At 41.4% G+C, this 17500-nt stretch overlaps 2 protein-coding genes and 1 long non-coding RNA gene across 13 annotated transcripts in view; 1 reads left to right on the forward strand and 2 right to left on the reverse strand.

Annotated features, from left to right (window-relative positions):
* LOC138633511 (serine/threonine-protein kinase BRSK2-like) overlaps nucleotides 1-7168 on the forward strand; it is a 97810-nt gene extending 90642 nt beyond the window's left edge. For 8 of the 9 annotated variants that reach the window (XM_069719768.1, XM_069719771.1, XM_069719770.1 and 5 more), the window contains one exon: nucleotides 5512-7168. In XM_069719768.1, the coding sequence (XP_069575869.1) occupies nucleotides 5512-5732 (221 nt within the window). In that variant the 3' untranslated portion in view covers nucleotides 5733-7168. The remainder of the gene's footprint in view (nucleotides 1-5511) is intronic. The other variant, XM_069719773.1, reaches the window with a different exon arrangement.
* On the reverse strand, nucleotides 6819-7527 carry LOC138633516 (uncharacterized). The gene is made up of 3 exons (XR_011311892.1): nucleotides 7479-7527; nucleotides 7036-7109; nucleotides 6819-6868 (listed from the first exon to the last, which is right to left on the reverse strand). It is a non-coding gene; the product is annotated as an uncharacterized lncRNA (long non-coding RNA).
* Nucleotides 7528-11392: 3865 nt separating this feature from the next.
* LOC138633510 (ankyrin repeat and BTB/POZ domain-containing protein 2-like) overlaps nucleotides 11393-17500 on the reverse strand; it is a 13891-nt gene continuing 7783 nt past the window's right edge. Inside the window, exons 6-17 of one of the 3 annotated variants that reach the window (XM_069719766.1) lie at nucleotides 17322-17411; nucleotides 17137-17238; nucleotides 16256-16352; nucleotides 15956-16091; nucleotides 15643-15860; nucleotides 15394-15572; nucleotides 14594-14696; nucleotides 14402-14504; nucleotides 13618-13690; nucleotides 13449-13517; nucleotides 13204-13317; nucleotides 11393-12077 (exon numbers count right to left, since the gene is read on the reverse strand). In XM_069719766.1, the coding sequence (XP_069575867.1) occupies nucleotides 11853-12077; nucleotides 13204-13317; nucleotides 13449-13517; nucleotides 13618-13690; nucleotides 14402-14504; nucleotides 14594-14696; nucleotides 15394-15572; nucleotides 15643-15860; nucleotides 15956-16091; nucleotides 16256-16352; nucleotides 17137-17238; nucleotides 17322-17411 (1509 nt within the window). In that variant the 3' untranslated portion in view covers nucleotides 11393-11852. Of the gene's footprint in view, nucleotides 12078-13203; nucleotides 13318-13448; nucleotides 13518-13617; nucleotides 13691-14401; nucleotides 14505-14593; nucleotides 14697-15393; nucleotides 15573-15642; nucleotides 15861-15955; nucleotides 16092-16255; nucleotides 16353-17136; nucleotides 17239-17321 lie in introns of all 3 variants that reach the window. The other 2 variants (XM_069719765.1, XM_069719767.1) reach the window with 2 other exon arrangements.

Raw genomic sequence — 17500 nt, forward strand, 5'->3', positions numbered from 1 at the left:
CATTCAGAAAATATTAGGAAATATTAGGAAACATTCAGGAAATATTCAAAAACATTAAGGAAACATTCAGAAACATTCAGGAAACATTCAGAAACATTTAGAAAATATTAGGAAACATTCAGGAAATATTCAGAAACATTCAGGAAACATTCAGGGACATTCAGAAACATTCAGAAACATTCAGGAAACATTCAGAAACATTCAGAAACATTCAGGAAACATTCAGGGACATTCAGAAACATTCAGGAAACATTCAGAAACATTTAGAAAATATTAGGAAACATTCAGGAAATATTCAGAAACATTAAGGAAACATTAAGGAAACATTCAGGAAACATTAAGGAAATATTCAGAAACATTAAGGAAACATTCAGGAAACATTCAGAAACATTCAGGAAACATTAAGGAAACATTCAGAAACATTCAGGAAATATTCAGAAACATGAAGGAAACATTCAGAAACATGAAGGAAACATTCAGAAACATTCAGGGACATTCAGAAACATTCAGGAAACATTCAGAAACATTCAGGAAATATTCAGAAACATTAAGGAAACATTCAGAAACATTCAGGGACATTCAGAAACATTCAGGAAACATTAAGGAAACATTCAGAAACATTCAGGAAACATTCAGAAACATTCAGGAAACATTAAGGAAACATTCAGAAACATTCAGGAAACATTCAGAAACATTTAGAAAATATTAGGATATATTCAGGAAATATTCAGAAACATTAAGGAAACATTAAGGAAACATTCAGAAACATTCAGGAAACATTCAGAAACATTCGGAAACATTCAGAACCATTCAGGAAACATTCAGGGACATTCAGAAACATTCAGGAAACATTCAGAAACATTTAGAAAATATTAGGAAACATTCAGGAAATATTCAGAAACATTAAGGAAACATTAAGGAAACATTCAGAAACATTCAGGAAATATTAAGGAAACATTCAGAAACATTCAGAAACATTCAGGGACATTCAGAAACATGAAGGAAACATTCAGAAACATTCAGGAACATTCAGGAACATTCAGGAACATTCAGGAACATTCAGGAAACATTCAGAAACATTCAGGAAACATTCAGGAACATTCAGAAACATGAAGGAAACATTCAGAAACATTCAGGAAACATTCAGAAACATTTAGAAAATATTAGGAAACATTCAGGAAATATTCAGACACATTCAGGAAACATTCAGGAAATATTCAGAAACATGAAGGAAACATTCAGGAAATATTCAGAAACATTCAGGACACATTCAGAAACATTCAGAAACATTCAGGAAACATTCAGAAACATTTAGAAAATATTAGGAAACATTCAGGAAATATTCAGAAACATGAAGGAAACATTAAGGAAACATTCAGAAACATTCAGAAACATTCAGGGACATTCAGAAACATGAAGGAAACATGAAGGAAACATTCAGGAACATTCAGGAACATTCAGGAACATTCAGGAAACATTCAGAAACATTCAGGAAACATTCAGGGACATTCAGAAACATTCAGGGACATTCAGAAACATTCAGGGACATTCAGAAACATGAAGGAAACATTCAGAAGCATTCAGGAAACATTCAGAAACATTTAGAAAATATTCAGAAACATTTAGAAAATATTAGGAAACATTCAGGAAATATTCAGAAACATGAAGGAAACATGAAGGAAACATTCAGAAACATTCAGGAACATTCAGGAACATTCAGGAAACATTCAGAAACATTCAGGAAACAATTTCAGGGACATTCAGAAACATTCAGGGACATTCAGAAACATTCAGGGACATTCAGGAAACATTCAGAAAATATTCAGGAAACATTCATTCCGAAACATGAAGGAAACATTCAGAAACATTCAGGAACATTCAGGAACATTCAGGAGTCTTTAAGTGTTGCGCTGACACTCGATCAATCTCACAATTCTCTGAAGTCTTCTTGGACCTGATTGGATATTTCCGGGCTGCTGATCAACAGACGGATTAAACAAAGAATATGGAAGAAAAGACAGAGTGTGTGTTGTTGTACTGTCGTGTTCCTGTGGTCGTATCTGTGGTGATTTACTTGATAATGGGCCCCTCTGGTGGTGAAGCAGAGTTACTGCAACACAGCTGCACACACACACACACACACACACACACACACACACACACACACACACACACACACACACACACACACACACACACACACACACACACACACACACACACACACACACACAGCCAACCATGCTGGTAACTGGGAGAGAACCGGTCCTCTGGAGCACCGGTTCCTGGACTCGTTTTCATTATTTTAGCTGTCAAGCCACCAGATCTCCGACTACAGGAGTCACATGACCCGGTACCACAGATGGGAACTGTTATCAGCCACTGTATGATCTCCCCCCCCCCCCCCTCCACACACACACACACACACTCCTGCTTTCACTGTGTAGATGTGCCGATAACCCACATCTCTCTCTCTGGCCCCGCCTCCTCACACCCCCCGCTACTCGGCATCCACCGCTTCACTGACCGACTGAATGACCTGCATGCTGAATGGACACCCAGAACCACACACACACACACACACACACACACACACACACACACACACACACACACACACACACACACACACACACACACACACACACACACACACACACACACACACACACACACACACACACACGGCTGTCTGCAGGACTGATGCTCTGAAATGAAAGCATGTTCCAGAGTCTCTGCTGGTGTTTGTGACCTCATCAGAACCAGAACCTTCATGTTCTCCATGAGACGTTCTGACCAGCGAGCAGCTCTGCAGACGTGTTTATATCAAGGTTGTACTTTTTAAATTCAAATGTCTGCCACAGTGAATGTTCAGCTCCTTTTCTCAGAGTCTCCTGACTGAAATATATTAATATCAAACCTTCACCACCCGATGTGGGCGGAGCATCCTGAACCGCTCAGGTCCAAACTCCACCCAACTCATTCAGTCATTAACCTTCAACAGACAAAAACAGGAAGTAAAAGAAACATGCAACTAATGTGAAACTAGGACTAAAAACTAAAGAACATATAAAAGAAAAACTTTTCATCAATTGAAAAAAAAGGCAAATTTATTTTAAAATAAGTTGGAGCATACTTATCTTGATTTTAATAAATGGTAGACTAATCACTAATTAAATGAAAAGGTAAACTTATCTTGAATGAAATAGTGTACTAGTGGGATTGATCTGATCTAGTCACGATCAGTTATCAATCAACACAGCGGACATCCGTCAGGACCTCAACGACTCAATGCAACTTCCTGTTGATGAATCCTTCAAAATAAAGGCGGTTCATCAGCACCTAGATGTGGGATAAAAGAGGTTTGACAGGTTTGTAGACAGACGGAGACAGACGGAGACAGACGGAGGACGAAGGAAATGTCTGAACTAAAGTTTATGTCTACTGAGAGTCTGTAAAAGGAGCTGAGTCTCACCTGGAGGGAGTTTGGTGTGTTCACGGAGGGGGGGGGGTGTGTGTGAGTGTGTGTGTGTGTGTGTGTGTGTGTGTGTGTGTGTGTGTGTGTGTGTGTGTGTGTGTGTGTGTGTGTGTGTGTGTGTGTGTGTGTGTGTGTGTGTGTGTGTGTGTGTGTGTGTGTGTGTGTGTGTGTGTGTGTGTGTGTGTGTGTGTGTGTGTGTGTGTGTGTGTGTGTGTGTGTGTGTGTGTGTGTGTGTGTGTGTGTGTGTGTGTGTGTGTGTGTGTGTGTGTGTGTGTGTGTGTGTGTGTGTGTGTGTGTGTGTGTGTGTGTGTGTGTGTGTGTGTGTGTGTGTGTGTGTGTGTGTGTGTGTGTGTGTGTGTGTGTGTGTGTGTGTGTGTGTGTGTGTGTGTGTGTGTGTGTGTGTGTGTGTGTGTGTGTGTGTGTGTGTGTGTGTGTGTGTGTGTGTGTGTGTGTGTGTGTGTGTGTGTGTGTGTGTGTGTGTGTGTGTGTGTGTGTGTGTGTGTGTGTGTGTGTGTGTGTGTGTGTGTGTGTGTGTGTGTGTGTGTGTGTGTGTGTGTGTGTGTGTGTGTGTGTGTGTGTGTGTGTGTGTGTGTGTGTGTGTGTGTGTGTGTGACAGTGTGTGTGTGTGTTTGTGTGTGTGTGTGTGTGTGTGTGTGTGTGTGTGTGTGTGTGTGTGTGTGTGTGTGTGTGTGTGTGTGTGTGTGTGTCTCTGAACTGACCTCAGTAACTCTACATGATCATACTCGACACCAAGTTGTTCACTCCTTCTGTAAAACGTTCCATATTTAAAAACCAGACACCAAAAGAAATGTGCGTGTTGGAGAGAATAAATGGAGAATAAATGGAGAATAAATGGAGAATAAATGGAGAATAAATGGAGAATAAATGGAGAATAAATGGAGAATAAATGGAGAATAAATGGAGAATAAATGGAGAATAAAGGTAAGTTATCAGATCGATCCGTCACGACTTCATCAGAACAACGATGTTCCACTGAAGGACGTGAAGACGAACCAGAGATCAGAGTATTAATGTGTTGTTCTGTATTGTTGCATGTTTTATTCATCATGACTGTTTTGAAGCACTTGGACCTCTGTCTTAGCGGATGGACGTGATGGACGTCGATGTGATGGACGTTGACGTGATGGACGTTGACGGAGCATTGGAAGACGTTCGCATGGAAAAAATGGTCCTGCAGCAATCTGAAAAACAAAAAAGTCCAAAGATAATAGAAATGCTTGTGTATGGACGGAGATGTTCCCGGACCGGTTCACCAGGTAGAACTTCACCAGGTAGAACTTCATCAGGTAGAACCGACCTGCTGCAGGACACATTTCAGTTTGTGGTGAAGAACATAGTTCGTATCTACGCTGCTAGCTCGCCCGCTAAAGCTCACTTCAGGCACAATTAGCCTTATGGTGCAAAATGCTAATGAACAACCGTAAATCTGCTTCGAGATCAAAGATTAAAAGTTGCTTCAGAAGTTTACTGAAAATATTTGAATAGTAAAATAATGTAACGTTCTGATCAACAAACGGAGCTGCTAAAAGCTCTTTCTGGTGCTTTTAATGGTGAAAACCTCCAAAATACAAACAAAACCAGGTTTTATAAAGCTGACATCATGACATCATCAGTACGTTGTTCTTTTAGAAGATCCTAAATATAAATAAATAAATAAAATCGTTGCTTTAATAAGCTGAATGTTCGTCTGGAACCAGAAACGTCTTCCAGCTCGTTGGCGTCCATCAGCCGGACAAACGGAGACTGAACGTCTGAAAACAGCTGTTAGGACGTGATCGGGACATTTGTTCCTCCCAACGTTCCCTCGGCCCGAGTCTCCTTTTCTCTCCGCTGCTCCGCTGCTCCTCCACCTCCTTCTCCTCCTCCACCTCCACCTCCTCCACCACCTCCTCCTCCACCACCTTCTCCTCCACCACCTCCTCCTCCACCTCCTCCTCCACCTCCTCTCCTCACGTTAACCCCATTGCTCATCGGTTGTTTGTTCTCTGTTTCTTTTCTTCCCGTCTGTGTAGGCAGCCCGTTGAGTAACTTCTTTGACGTAATTAAACAGCTTTTTTCAGACGAGAAGAACCTCCAAGCGTCCCACCCCCCCGGCGCCCCCGCCACGCCTAGCTCCCCCACCAAGCATGCCCCCGGCAGCAGGCCCAGCCCGCCCCCGCCCAATGACTCCAAATGCCCCGCCGGCAAAGACAAAACAAAGACGGCCGGCAGCAGGACGCAGGAACAACCTTAAGGAGCGGTTAGCCGTGCATGAGTAGACCAGAACAGAAATCAGGCCGTCCTCAGAGAGACAGAGGACACGCTCACGTTCACCTTTTAGCAACGAGAGAAAACTAAACAAGAATTCTACTTTTTGCCTCTAAATTTTCTACTGTATAACAGGAATGGCTATTTCAGTTTAAGAGTCGATCAGTATTTTACAATAAGTAGCAGATGTAGCTTTGTCGTCCCTCCATTGTGTCCCTCTCTGTGTCCTCGGGGGTCTTTCGGTGGGTGTGTGTCCTCCTCACATGTGTGATGACTTGTCTCTGCCACCAGGGGTCATCCATAATAACTATTAACCTCTCGGAGACCGGCCGGCAGCGGCCGACGCTCGCGGCCCACCGAGAGAGTCCGAAACGGAAGAAAATCACCGAGGACCCCTCCTCACCCCCCGCCCTCCCCCCACGACACCTCCCGTCTCCAGCCGCATCCGTAGAGTCCAGCTCGCCCCCCAGCAGACCAAACGCACCTCGGAAGAGTTGTAAAAAGGATTTTTTTAAAAAGCCTTAAGACAGTGATGTTTGTCGAATCTCCACACGTCCTTCTGCTCCTTTCTTCCTTTTCTCCCACATGTACATAAATAAAAACACAAACCACTTCTTTGCGGGATGTAACGACTCGAGTCGACGCAGGAGACGGACGGACGGACGCTGGCTGGATTGTAATTCTTTTTAATATCGTGTTTCTTTGTAAACGGCAGGATTTTTTTTGAGCGGCGTTCCTCTCAATGGGTCGTCATAAAGGTATGAAGGGGGGAGTGTGTGTGTGTGTGTGTGGGGGGGGGGGTTCGGTGATATTATATAAATGAATGATCTATTCTGTTGTACAGACTAAATAATGTTCCGTATGTACAAAAACTGTAGTTGTGACTTTGTTTTAGAGCTGTTGCCATATTTTGTTTGGTTTTCCCGTCGAGCCGCGGTCACACCAGCATTTCAAAACACTAATAACGACTAATAAACTAATAACGACTGATCAACCAATAACGATCAACTAATAACGATCAACTAATAACGACTGATAAACTAATAAAGACTGATAAACTAATAACGATAATCTAATAACGATAAACTAATAACGGCTGATAAACTAATAACGACTGATAATCTTATAACGACTAAATAACGACTGATAATCTAATAACGACTGATAATCTAATAACGACTAAATAATGACTGATAAACTAATAACGACTGATAATCTTATAACGACTAAATAACGACTGATAATCTAATAACGACTGATAATCTAATAACAACTGATAAACTAATAACGACTGATAAACTAATAACGATAATCTAATAACGATAAACTAATAACGACTGATAAACTAATAAAGACTGATAAACTTATAACGACTGATAATCTAATAACGACTAAATAACGACTGATAATCTAATAACGACTGATAATCTAATAACGACTAAATAATGACTGATAATCTAATAACGACTGATAATCCAATAACGACTGATAATCTAATAACGACTAAATAATGACTAATAATCTAATAACTACTGATAATCTAATAACGAATAAATAATGACTGATAATCTAATAACGACTGATAATCTAATAACGACTAAATAATGACTGATAATCTAATAACGACTGATAATCTAATAACGACTGATAATCAAATAACGACTGATAAACTAATAACGACTGATAATCTAATAAGGACTGATAATCTAATAACGACTGATAATCTAATAACGACTGATAAACTAATAACGACTGATAATCTAATAACGACTGATAATCTAATAAAGACTGATAATCTAATAACGACTGATAATCTAATAAGGACTGATAATAAGGACTGATAATCTAATAACTGATAATCTAATAACTGATAATCTAATAACGACTGATAATCTAATAAAGACTGATAATCTAATAACGACTGATAATCTAATAAGGACTGATAATCTAATAACGACTGATAAACTAATAACGACTGATAAACTAATAACGACTGATAATCTAATAACGACTGATAATCTAATAACGACTGATAATCTAATAACGACTGATAATCTAATAACGACTGATAATCTAATAACGACTGATAAACTAATAACGACTGATAAACTAATAACGACTGATAAATCTAATAACGACTGATAAACTAATAACGACTGATAATAATCTAATAACGACTGATAATCTAATAACGTAATCTAATAACTGATAATCTGATAAACTAATAACGACTGATAATCTAATAACGACTGATAAACTAATAACGACTGATAATCTAATAACGACTGATAAACTAATAACGACTGATAATCTAATAACGACTGATAATCTAATAAGGACTGATAATCTAATAATGACTGATAAACTAATGATAAATCTAATAAGGACTTATAATCTAATAACGACTGATAAACTAATAACGACTGATAATCTAATAAGGACTGATAATCTAATAACGACTGATAATCTAATAACGACTGATAATCTAATAACGACTGATAATCTAATAACGACTGATAATCTAATAACGACTGATAATCTAATAAGGACTGATAATCTAATAAGGACTGATAATCTAATAACGACTGATAAACTAATAACGACTGATAATCTAATAAGGACTGATAAACTAATAACGACTGATAATCTAATAACGACTGATAATCTAATAAGGACTGATAATCTAATAACGACTGATAATCTAATAACGACTGATAATCTAATAACGACTGATAATCTAATCTGATAATCTAATAACGACTGATAATCTAATAAGGACTGATAATCTAATAACGACTGATAAACTAATAACGACTGATAATCTAATAACGACTGATAATCTAATAAGGACAGGTAATCTAATAACGACTGATAATCTAATAACGACTGATAAACTAATAACGACTGATAATCTAATAAGGACTGATAATCTAATAAGGACTGATAATCTAATAACGACTGATAAACTAATAACGACTGATAATCTAATAACGACTGATAATCTAATAAGGACAGGTAATCTAATAACGACTGATAATCTAATAACGACTGATAAACTAATAACAACTGATAAACTAATAATGACTGATAATCTAATAACGACTGATAATCTAATAACGACTGATAATCTGTCCCGATGAGGTTTACGACAAGCGAACGTAGAGCGCCAGCGTCCAACATGGATGACACTGTTGTAGCACGTTAGCTGTTAGGTGTCCCATTTTTTACATTTTCGAATAATCCTTAACATTTTTAAAATGGAATAGTTTATCTGACTCTCGTCTTGTCGTATTATTGTCGTGGATGATTTCACCACCAGACGTCGGCAGTAATTCAGCGGAAAGTAGTTTACGAACCGCCATTAAACAACGAAAGGACGTGTTTACCGTGAGCTCAGTGCCGCTAGCCCGATCTGTAAGGACTACACCCGGGACATTTTAGTTTGTGGTGAATAAACACAAACTAAAAATTAAAATAAATTGTAGTCTTCAGTTGCAGATAGTTTGTTTCTTTGCTGCTAGCGAGCCTGCTAAAGCTCAGTTCAGACAGAATTAGCATTATGGTGCAAAATGCTAATAAACAAGGCGGAGAACACGTTACTACCAGGCTAAAACACGTGGTGCTCCAGTCTATTAAGAGTTCTCGGCAAATATCGAATAGTATTTTTGTTTGAAATGCATCTTTAACGAATGTCTTTTAATCTTTAGTCATGTCAATTAGCAGCCAGGCTAATGAGACTGCTAACTGACGGCTGGCCAGCTTACTAGCTCGGAGGGCTTCTTTTCCCACATCAACAACTTTTAATGTACGAAATGCTAAAAGGGATCAAAGAGCCATTTCAGTTAGTGCTGGCATGTTCTGGCTAGTTAGCATGCTAACTGCTAACAGCGCAGGTGAATTTTGCAGAGCGTTTTTTCTGGTGTGACCCGGCGTGACCTGTGACCCGGCGTGACCCGGCATGACCCGGTGTGACCCAGCATGACCCGGCGTGACCCGTGACCCAGCGTGACCCGGCATGACCTGGCGTGACCCGGCGTGACCCGGTGTAACCCGTGACCCGGCGTGACCCGGCGTGACCCGGCGTGACCTGTGACCCGGTGTGACCCGGCGTGACCCGGTGTGACCTGGTGTGACCCGGCGTGACCCGGTGTGACCTGGCGTGACCCGGGGTGACCTGGCGTGACCCGGGGTGACCCGGCCTCACAAACCAAACGTCTCCTTTTCATTTTGCGCTTCTGACAACGTGAATCAGATTCCGGTTCAGTTACATCATGTCAGCGCGTTTTTTTTTAATTTAATTGTTTTCTTTTTGTCGTTGTTTAAATTTTCTGCAGGTTTCAGACAGTATTGAACTGCTGTGTATATTTTTGTACTTTATTGTATTTTGTCATTTTTTTAATTAATTTATTATCAGTTATTTATAATGAAAGATGTCAAGAATGTTTCTTAATGTCAAATTATTTAAGGATATTTTTTTTTGTCATGTTTAAGTTATTCGGTTCACCGAGAAATGAAAAACATTTGTGAGCGTTTGTTCCTTTTTCCGGCTTTTTTGACGAGAGAGAAAAACCTTGTAATATACGTTTGGAAAAATGATTTAGCGTAATTTAAGAATGTAGAGTTAGCCTCCTGTTGGGGAGGAACGAACCCTTCGTTGATGTCGGATCTTCTCCCCGTAAGTACGTATGAAGACTCCGAACTCACCGAACACTCATTCTGTAAATAAGCCGAGTTTACTGACGAGCTTATTTAAAAAAACGAGGGGATTCCTTCCGTTAGCTTCGACCTCGTACGGTTCTTTGCATGTTCAGCATTCGTCTTTTCTTTGCATGTCATCGTTGGAATTGTTCTCCTCTTCCCTTTTTCTCTCCACTCTTATTTATGTATTTATGTTCTTTATGTGCGTTTGCTTTAATTTGCCTTTTCGTTTCCTTTTTTTAATATTTGTATTTCCTTTGCCGTCCTCTTCCTCCTTTTGTTTTTAATGACTGCGCACACAGTAACCGTGCGATGCATCCTCCTCACTCATTCTCTCCACTAGGGGGCCTCGCTGGCGATCGGGTCGCCCGCTCAGACCAGCTGGGCGGGCGTTGGGTTATCAGAGAGAACTATTAAAAGCAATATCTTTCATTCTCCGCTTTCCTCTTTTTCTACTGTGGGAATCCAGAGCACACAGAACGGACTCGGACGCTGCGACCGAGCAGGACGACCGCTGCAATGTTTCCCCTCGTGATGTTACTGTGAACAACTTCAGTGCTAAAGGAAATAAATCTGTTGACTTCGGAGCGCTTCGTGCGTGACGCTTGTTTGATGCACAATTTTTCATTTAGATGTTTATTTCACAAAAAATATTTACATATTTTACATTTTTTACTAAGTCTTCGTACGTTCTGCTAGCGTCTACAAAAATGCGCATTTCAGCTGAAATGAATTTGAATTACAATTTATTAGAAATTTTCTAGAATAATGCTAATTAGCTTTAGCATGTGGTGCCAGAATAATGCAGAGCCGTTATTTCCATGTCGTTTACATGGCTTATGGAATCGGATTATTTTAAAGGGTTATTGCTTTAAAACATATCGTCTGCGAACAGTTTTCCACCGACTTAGATTTGGAAAGTTAGCTGGTTAGCAACCGCTAATAAAATCAGCTTTTTTATTTCAGAAGGAAAAGTTAAAACATTAAACTCTTTTGTGATGACATTAGAAAGAACAGTAAACATTCATTGTAAGAATTTTGAAAACATCGAAGTTAATATCTATTTTTTAAACGCGAGGTCACGTCAGTCTTTAAAACATATTTCTAGGAAAGTTCAGACACAAAAGAAACCCGAGAAACATGAATCCCAGAAATGATCGTCCCAGTTTACTGAAGCCGGACGTGAAGTTCCTCCATTCAGTGACGGAAAAAACTGCAACCAGAATATTGATATTTATTGATAAATCGGAATCATCTCTTCCTCATCGTCACCCGTGTCAACATGAATAAATAGGAGGGATAACTTCGACGGTACTTGCAGTCGGTTCTTCACCAACATTTTGTCCGACCGCGGATCGGTATGGCTTCGACTCCCGAACGAGCGACGCAGTCCGGTTCTGCAGCGGTTCTACTCCCGACATGCAGAGTGGAGGCTGCAAAGTCTGCGGATCAGCGCCGCCTCCAGGTCCACCAGGAGGACCGGCGGGTCCCGGTCCTGTCCCGGCCCGGCCCGGGTGTCCTGACCTCCGCCTCCCAGCAGCAGGCGGTGGAAGTCCTCCCGGTCCAGCAGCCGGTTCATGTTCTGGAGGAAGAACCCTTCACAGAACCTGCAGAGCTCGACTCCTCCGTGACGCTACGAACACAAACACACGAAAAGGTCCGTCACCGTGACAACCTGGAGGTTTATTCGTCTCGTTTCTTTTTATACGATATAAATTTATCATTTCAGGTCCTCAGAACTGAAAACTAAAAGGGACTTAGATCATATTTTTTGACATTTAATGCACCGAACTTCTGTTGTTTTTTTTTATTTTATCATGACCTTGAAATTATCATCACAATTATTATTACAAAATAATTACTTATTTTGTGTGCTTTTAATAAAAAAAAATTTAAAAAAAAGATTGTTGAACCTTCAGTTTGCAGAAGCTACTTGGACGTAAATGTATAAACCCAAATAAAATCAGTAAACAGTTTATGGATCTAAATTTAAAATCAGAAACAAAATAATACGTCACAAACTTTAATAAGGATTCATTTTGTCCATAATTTATTTGATATTTCCTGGAATATAATTAACACAAACTTTGGAGAGTTATTTGACTTTAATCAAATTCAACGTCACAAATTTATCAACAAACACATTTTTTAACGCCGGCGTCTTCGTCTGAAATAAGTTGCTTCTTAACTAGAAATAAAGTCTGTATCATGGAAAGCTAGCTATTCAAATTAGTATCAATTTGTAAGCTACAAATATGTGAAATTATAATTTTATAAGAGCGGTTATTGTTTTGTTATTAATAAGAATATCTTTCAAAACCACTTCAATTTCCATTACTAGTGAGTGCATTAAAGACCATTCAAAGGAATTTAAATTTTCTTTCACGTTTTATGTTTTCATGAAGATAAATTGTTTGTATCTGTCTCCTCTTCAATTTAAACAATTAACCGTGTTCCTATGATGTTGACATGAGAAGTTATTAATCATTAAAGGGAGCGGCTCCAGACGGGTAGATTTGACCTGTAATAGTTCAAAATCATAAAATCTGTTCCACAAAACCTTTTCTGATGTATCAGCTCCTTCATAATAAATTATAGGGAACTATGCAGCTTGTAAAATAAAGTTTAGACCAAACTTTTGAAAGCTTGAGCACATCATGTGACATGTTTGATCTAAAATGCTGTGTCTGAGTTTTACTTCTCAGCTCTGTCGCGGACGTCGGTGCAGAGATAAGCTCCGCCCTCTCGGTGTTTCCTACCTTGGCGGTCAGGTAGATGCTGACGGCGTTCTCCACAGTCACACTTTGTGACAGCGTCGTCTCGCAGACTCTCTGAAGACCTCGCAGCTGGAAGAAAGACGCCACCGGCAGCAGCTGCAACGTGAAGAATCCACCATCAGTCCAGTTTACACACGGCTCGATGGAGTAAAACCATTTCTGATCCACTGAATCACCAAATAAATAATCTGAAGAGGAAGTGCAGCAGCTAACAGGTGAGGCTTCACCTGCACGGCTTCAGAGAGAGCGACGCTCAGACCCTCAGTTCCTCCACAGTACAGAGACGTCATCATCATCTGCATAGAAACACACACACACCACAGTAGAGATGTCATCATCATCTGCATAGAAACGGACACACTTCCTGATGAGCGAGGTCCGAGGTTCGTTTCCCACCTGGAAGGTGCTGTAGGTCATGTGACTGACGTGGATGACGTCGTCGGGGGAACCGGCGAGCATTCGTCGAAATCTGTCGGACGAAACGCACATCAGAACACCAGGTTAGTTTGAACATTTCTCCATATTTACTGCATACATCTTTATAAAGCTCATGAAATAGTTATTTTACAAAATGTCAAAGTTTGAGAGATTAAAGGATCCGAAGTCAGTAAAAGTCCAGACTGAATAATTTCAGATCAAAGTTAAAAAAAAAAAAAAGTAATAATTTTCTTTCCAGAACAAATTGAAGTATGATTTCAGAGAATGATTTAAATCAATCACAAGATTAATATGGAAATGTATCTGATATTGAATAAAAAAAAGAATTAAAACACTTTCACATCTGCAAATATAGCGAGATTTTATTTGTATTTATGGCATCCGTCAAACAAACAAAAAATAAAGTGTATAAATTAATCTTTTATATTCTTTAAGCTATATTCTCTTTATATTTATTTATTTTAGCATTTTAACTTTTACATCTATGTGCTACTTTAACCACTTTATTTTTACTCGTAAAAGTTCTGTAATAATAGTTACTTCATTGGAAGAGTGCATTTAAAGAAATCAACAATCAACTTCCTTTAACAATAAAACATCTGGAAAATAAATCATGTTCAGGAAAAAATCTGTAAAACTCTGAAACAACGTGTTTGGAGCAGAAATGTCATTTCTTTAGTCCAAAAAAAAAAAAATCAAATTTAAAACAAATAAGTGGATAATTTGAAAGAAAGATTGAGACCGTTCAGAGGCCGACATCAGCAACACCCGGTGAGCGAAGAACGGACGTCCGTCCACCACGAACGTCACGTCCGACATCTCCTCATTGTTCAGGAAGTGAATATCTGAGACCACAGAGACGAACACATAAACCTCCGCGTGTTCTTTAGATAATAACAAAAATGCTCGCCGCTCGGCGAAGCTGCTGCGTTACCCAGCTGAGTGGAGAGAGAGACGTCCATCGGTGGGACGGGAGGAACCGGAGACCTGTAACAGTGAGAGAAGACGGACGCCAGCCGCTTCGTGACCACGTAGTCCTGCAGAGGACACAGAGTCCTCATATGAATAGAAAACATCTGAAAACTCAGCAGCACATTGACACGGGTACAAAGTACAAGTTGTTGGCTACTTTATACTAAATTTCTTATCGCACAACATTTATCTGAAGCAAGAAAAAAGAATCAGACCAAACTGGGGAAACGGAGTCGGACCAGACGGTATACAAACGTGTTCGTAACTTCCAGGTCCGACAAATGAGGCCTGAAGCTGCAATACCACCGAGTGCCACTAGCAGGAAGTGACCATATTTGGATGAGCTGGGGGAGGGGCCTGACTATACTATGTCCCGCCCACCGATAGCTGTAACCTGACTGCACCACAGGCCTGTCAATCAAACAGACACGCCCCCAAAAACAGGTCTCCTTGAATCTTCTTTTCTAATGAATGAGGGATTATTTTCAGATGGACCTCCAGAAAACTAAGAAGAAGGAGTGACTTTAGCTAACAACACCGAGATAACTGATGGACACATTTTATTCACTTTGGATTTGATGACAGAAGTTGAATGGGAGTCTATGGAGCCGGAGGCTTTTTGGAGCCGACCTCTAGTGGCACTCGCTGGTATTGCAGCTGAAGACACTTCTGGATCAGAACCATTTTACAGACCTGAAGCTACGAACTCTTTTAGAAACAGTCTGTTTGAGCGTCTGTGAACCAGAAGTATGAATTTGATACCTTGCTGCTCTCCAACATGCTGAACATGAGCGGGAGGCCGGTGGCCGACAGCTCGGCGCTGTAGTCCTCCGGCCGGATGGAGGTGAACTCTGTGAGGAGGGAGACGGTGACTTCGTCCCGGCCCAGCTGCCGGGCCCTGCGGAGGGACTCCAGCCAGATGTGGAGCCTCCAGGGAACACCTGGACGGAGTCAGAGCTCTTAGAAGACAGTCGGAGACAGAAGCAGAGTCTCAGGTCGCCGGGCGCTCACCCATCTCTCGGATCTCCATGGTGACGTCCAGGTAGCCGTGCTCGGCGCTGTAGTAGGCGGCCTGCTGCAGGGCCTTCATCCGGGCCTTACACAGCCGGGGAGCCACGGAGGCTGGAGCCTCCTCCTCCTCCTCCTCTACTCCTTCGGCCAGGATCTCCTCCAGAGACAGGATGTCCTCCTTCCGGTGCCGCGGCGTCAGCAGCCTCCTCAGGACGTTCCTGCACACGCAAATGGAACACGTGTCATTCTGTGTCATACGTGTTGGAGGTCAAACAGGAAGTAGAACGTATGTTTTCAGTTTGAAAAGTGTCACCTGTGTCCGTGAGCTGCCGCGTAGCTGAAGCAGTTCATGTCCTCGTACAGCGGTGATGTCAGAGAGTTCCCATGATGCACTCTGAGCAGCGGGTCGGCTCCGTGGCTCAGCAGCAGGCTGACCATCTCGTAGTGACCTGAGGAGGTCAGCGTTAATACCTCATGAACCAACACAAGAATATCATGACTTATAAATATATCATGTAAACTAAGGAAAACTATTTACTAGAGTATGTTTATGTGACAGTTTCAGTTTTATTCCTTAAATAAACGGTGATGTTTTATGAAAGATGACTGATACCTGCAGCAGCAGCGAGCTGCAGCGGCGTCTCGGCGCAGTTCTCCTGCCCGTCCAGCAGGGCGCCTCCCTCCACGTCGGCTCCGGCCTCCAGCAGCAGCTGTCAGCCGGAGGACACTGCGGTTACCGAGGACGCCACATTCCTCTGATTTATTCAGTGCAGAGCCAATGAGTTTCAAAGTAAAATACATCACTTCATAGTCCAGAGGTGTCTTTAATTAAAGAGTTCCCGTTGTTCCGGTTTTAATTAAAGAGTTCCCGTTGTTCCGGTTTTAATTAAAGAGTTCCCGTTGTTCCGGTTTTAATTACAGAGTTCCCGTTGTTCCGGTTTTAATTAAAGAGTTCCCGTTGTTCCGGTTTTAATTACAGAGTTCCCGTTGTTCCGGTTTTAATTACAGAGTTCCCGTTGTTCCGGTTTTAATTACAGAGTTCCCGTTGTTCCGGTTTTAATTACAGAGTTCCCGTTGTTCCGGTTTTAATTACAGAGTTCCCGTTGTTCCGGTTTTAATTACAGAGTTCCCGTTGTTCCGGTTTTAATTAAAGAGTTCCCGTTGTTCCGGTTTTAATTACAGAGTTCCCGTTGTTCCGGTTTTAATTACAGAGTTCCCGTTGTTCCGGTTTTAATTACAGAGTTCCCGTTGTTCCGGTTTTAATTACAGAGTTCCCGTTGTTCCGGTTTTAATTACAGAGTTCCCGTTGTTCCGGTTTTAATTACAGAGTTCCCGTTGTTCCGGTTTTAATTACAGAGTTCCCGTTGTTCCGGTTTTAATTACAGAGTTCCTGTTGTTCTGAGTTTAATTACAGAGTTCCAAACAGCAAACAGGAAGTGATTATTTCCTGAAGCAGGTGACTGCAGCTCTGAGCTTCCTGTCTGAAGGACTCACCTGAGCCACCGACAGGTGAGAGTGCAGCACGGCGAACGTCAGGGCGACGCAGCGCCGGCTGCCGGGGTGGACGGACGCGTGTCGGGCCGAGCAGCCGGGAACCTGAAACGGGAAACAGGAAACCGGAAACCGGCAGTCAGAGCGGTGATGAAGATGAAGAGCGGCTGCAGCTGGGAGGTTTTTACCTGCAGGTCCAGGTGAGCTCCGGCATCGACGAGCATCTGAACCAGCGCTTCATCTCCTGCTGCAGCGGCGCACATCAGAGGAGTCATCCCCTGCAGGAGCAGCGGAGGAGGAGGAGGAGACGTGAGACCGGAGGAGGAGACGTGAGACCGGAGGAGGAGACGACGCGAGACCGGAGGAG

The sequence above is a fragment of the Brachyistius frenatus genome, unplaced genomic scaffold (genome assembly GCF_029030835.1).
Source record: "Brachyistius frenatus isolate BFR_SWC_R1_liver_20210118 unplaced genomic scaffold, ASM2903083v1 Contig_224, whole genome shotgun sequence".
In the NCBI taxonomy this organism is placed as follows: domain Eukaryota; kingdom Metazoa; phylum Chordata; class Actinopteri; family Embiotocidae; genus Brachyistius; species Brachyistius frenatus.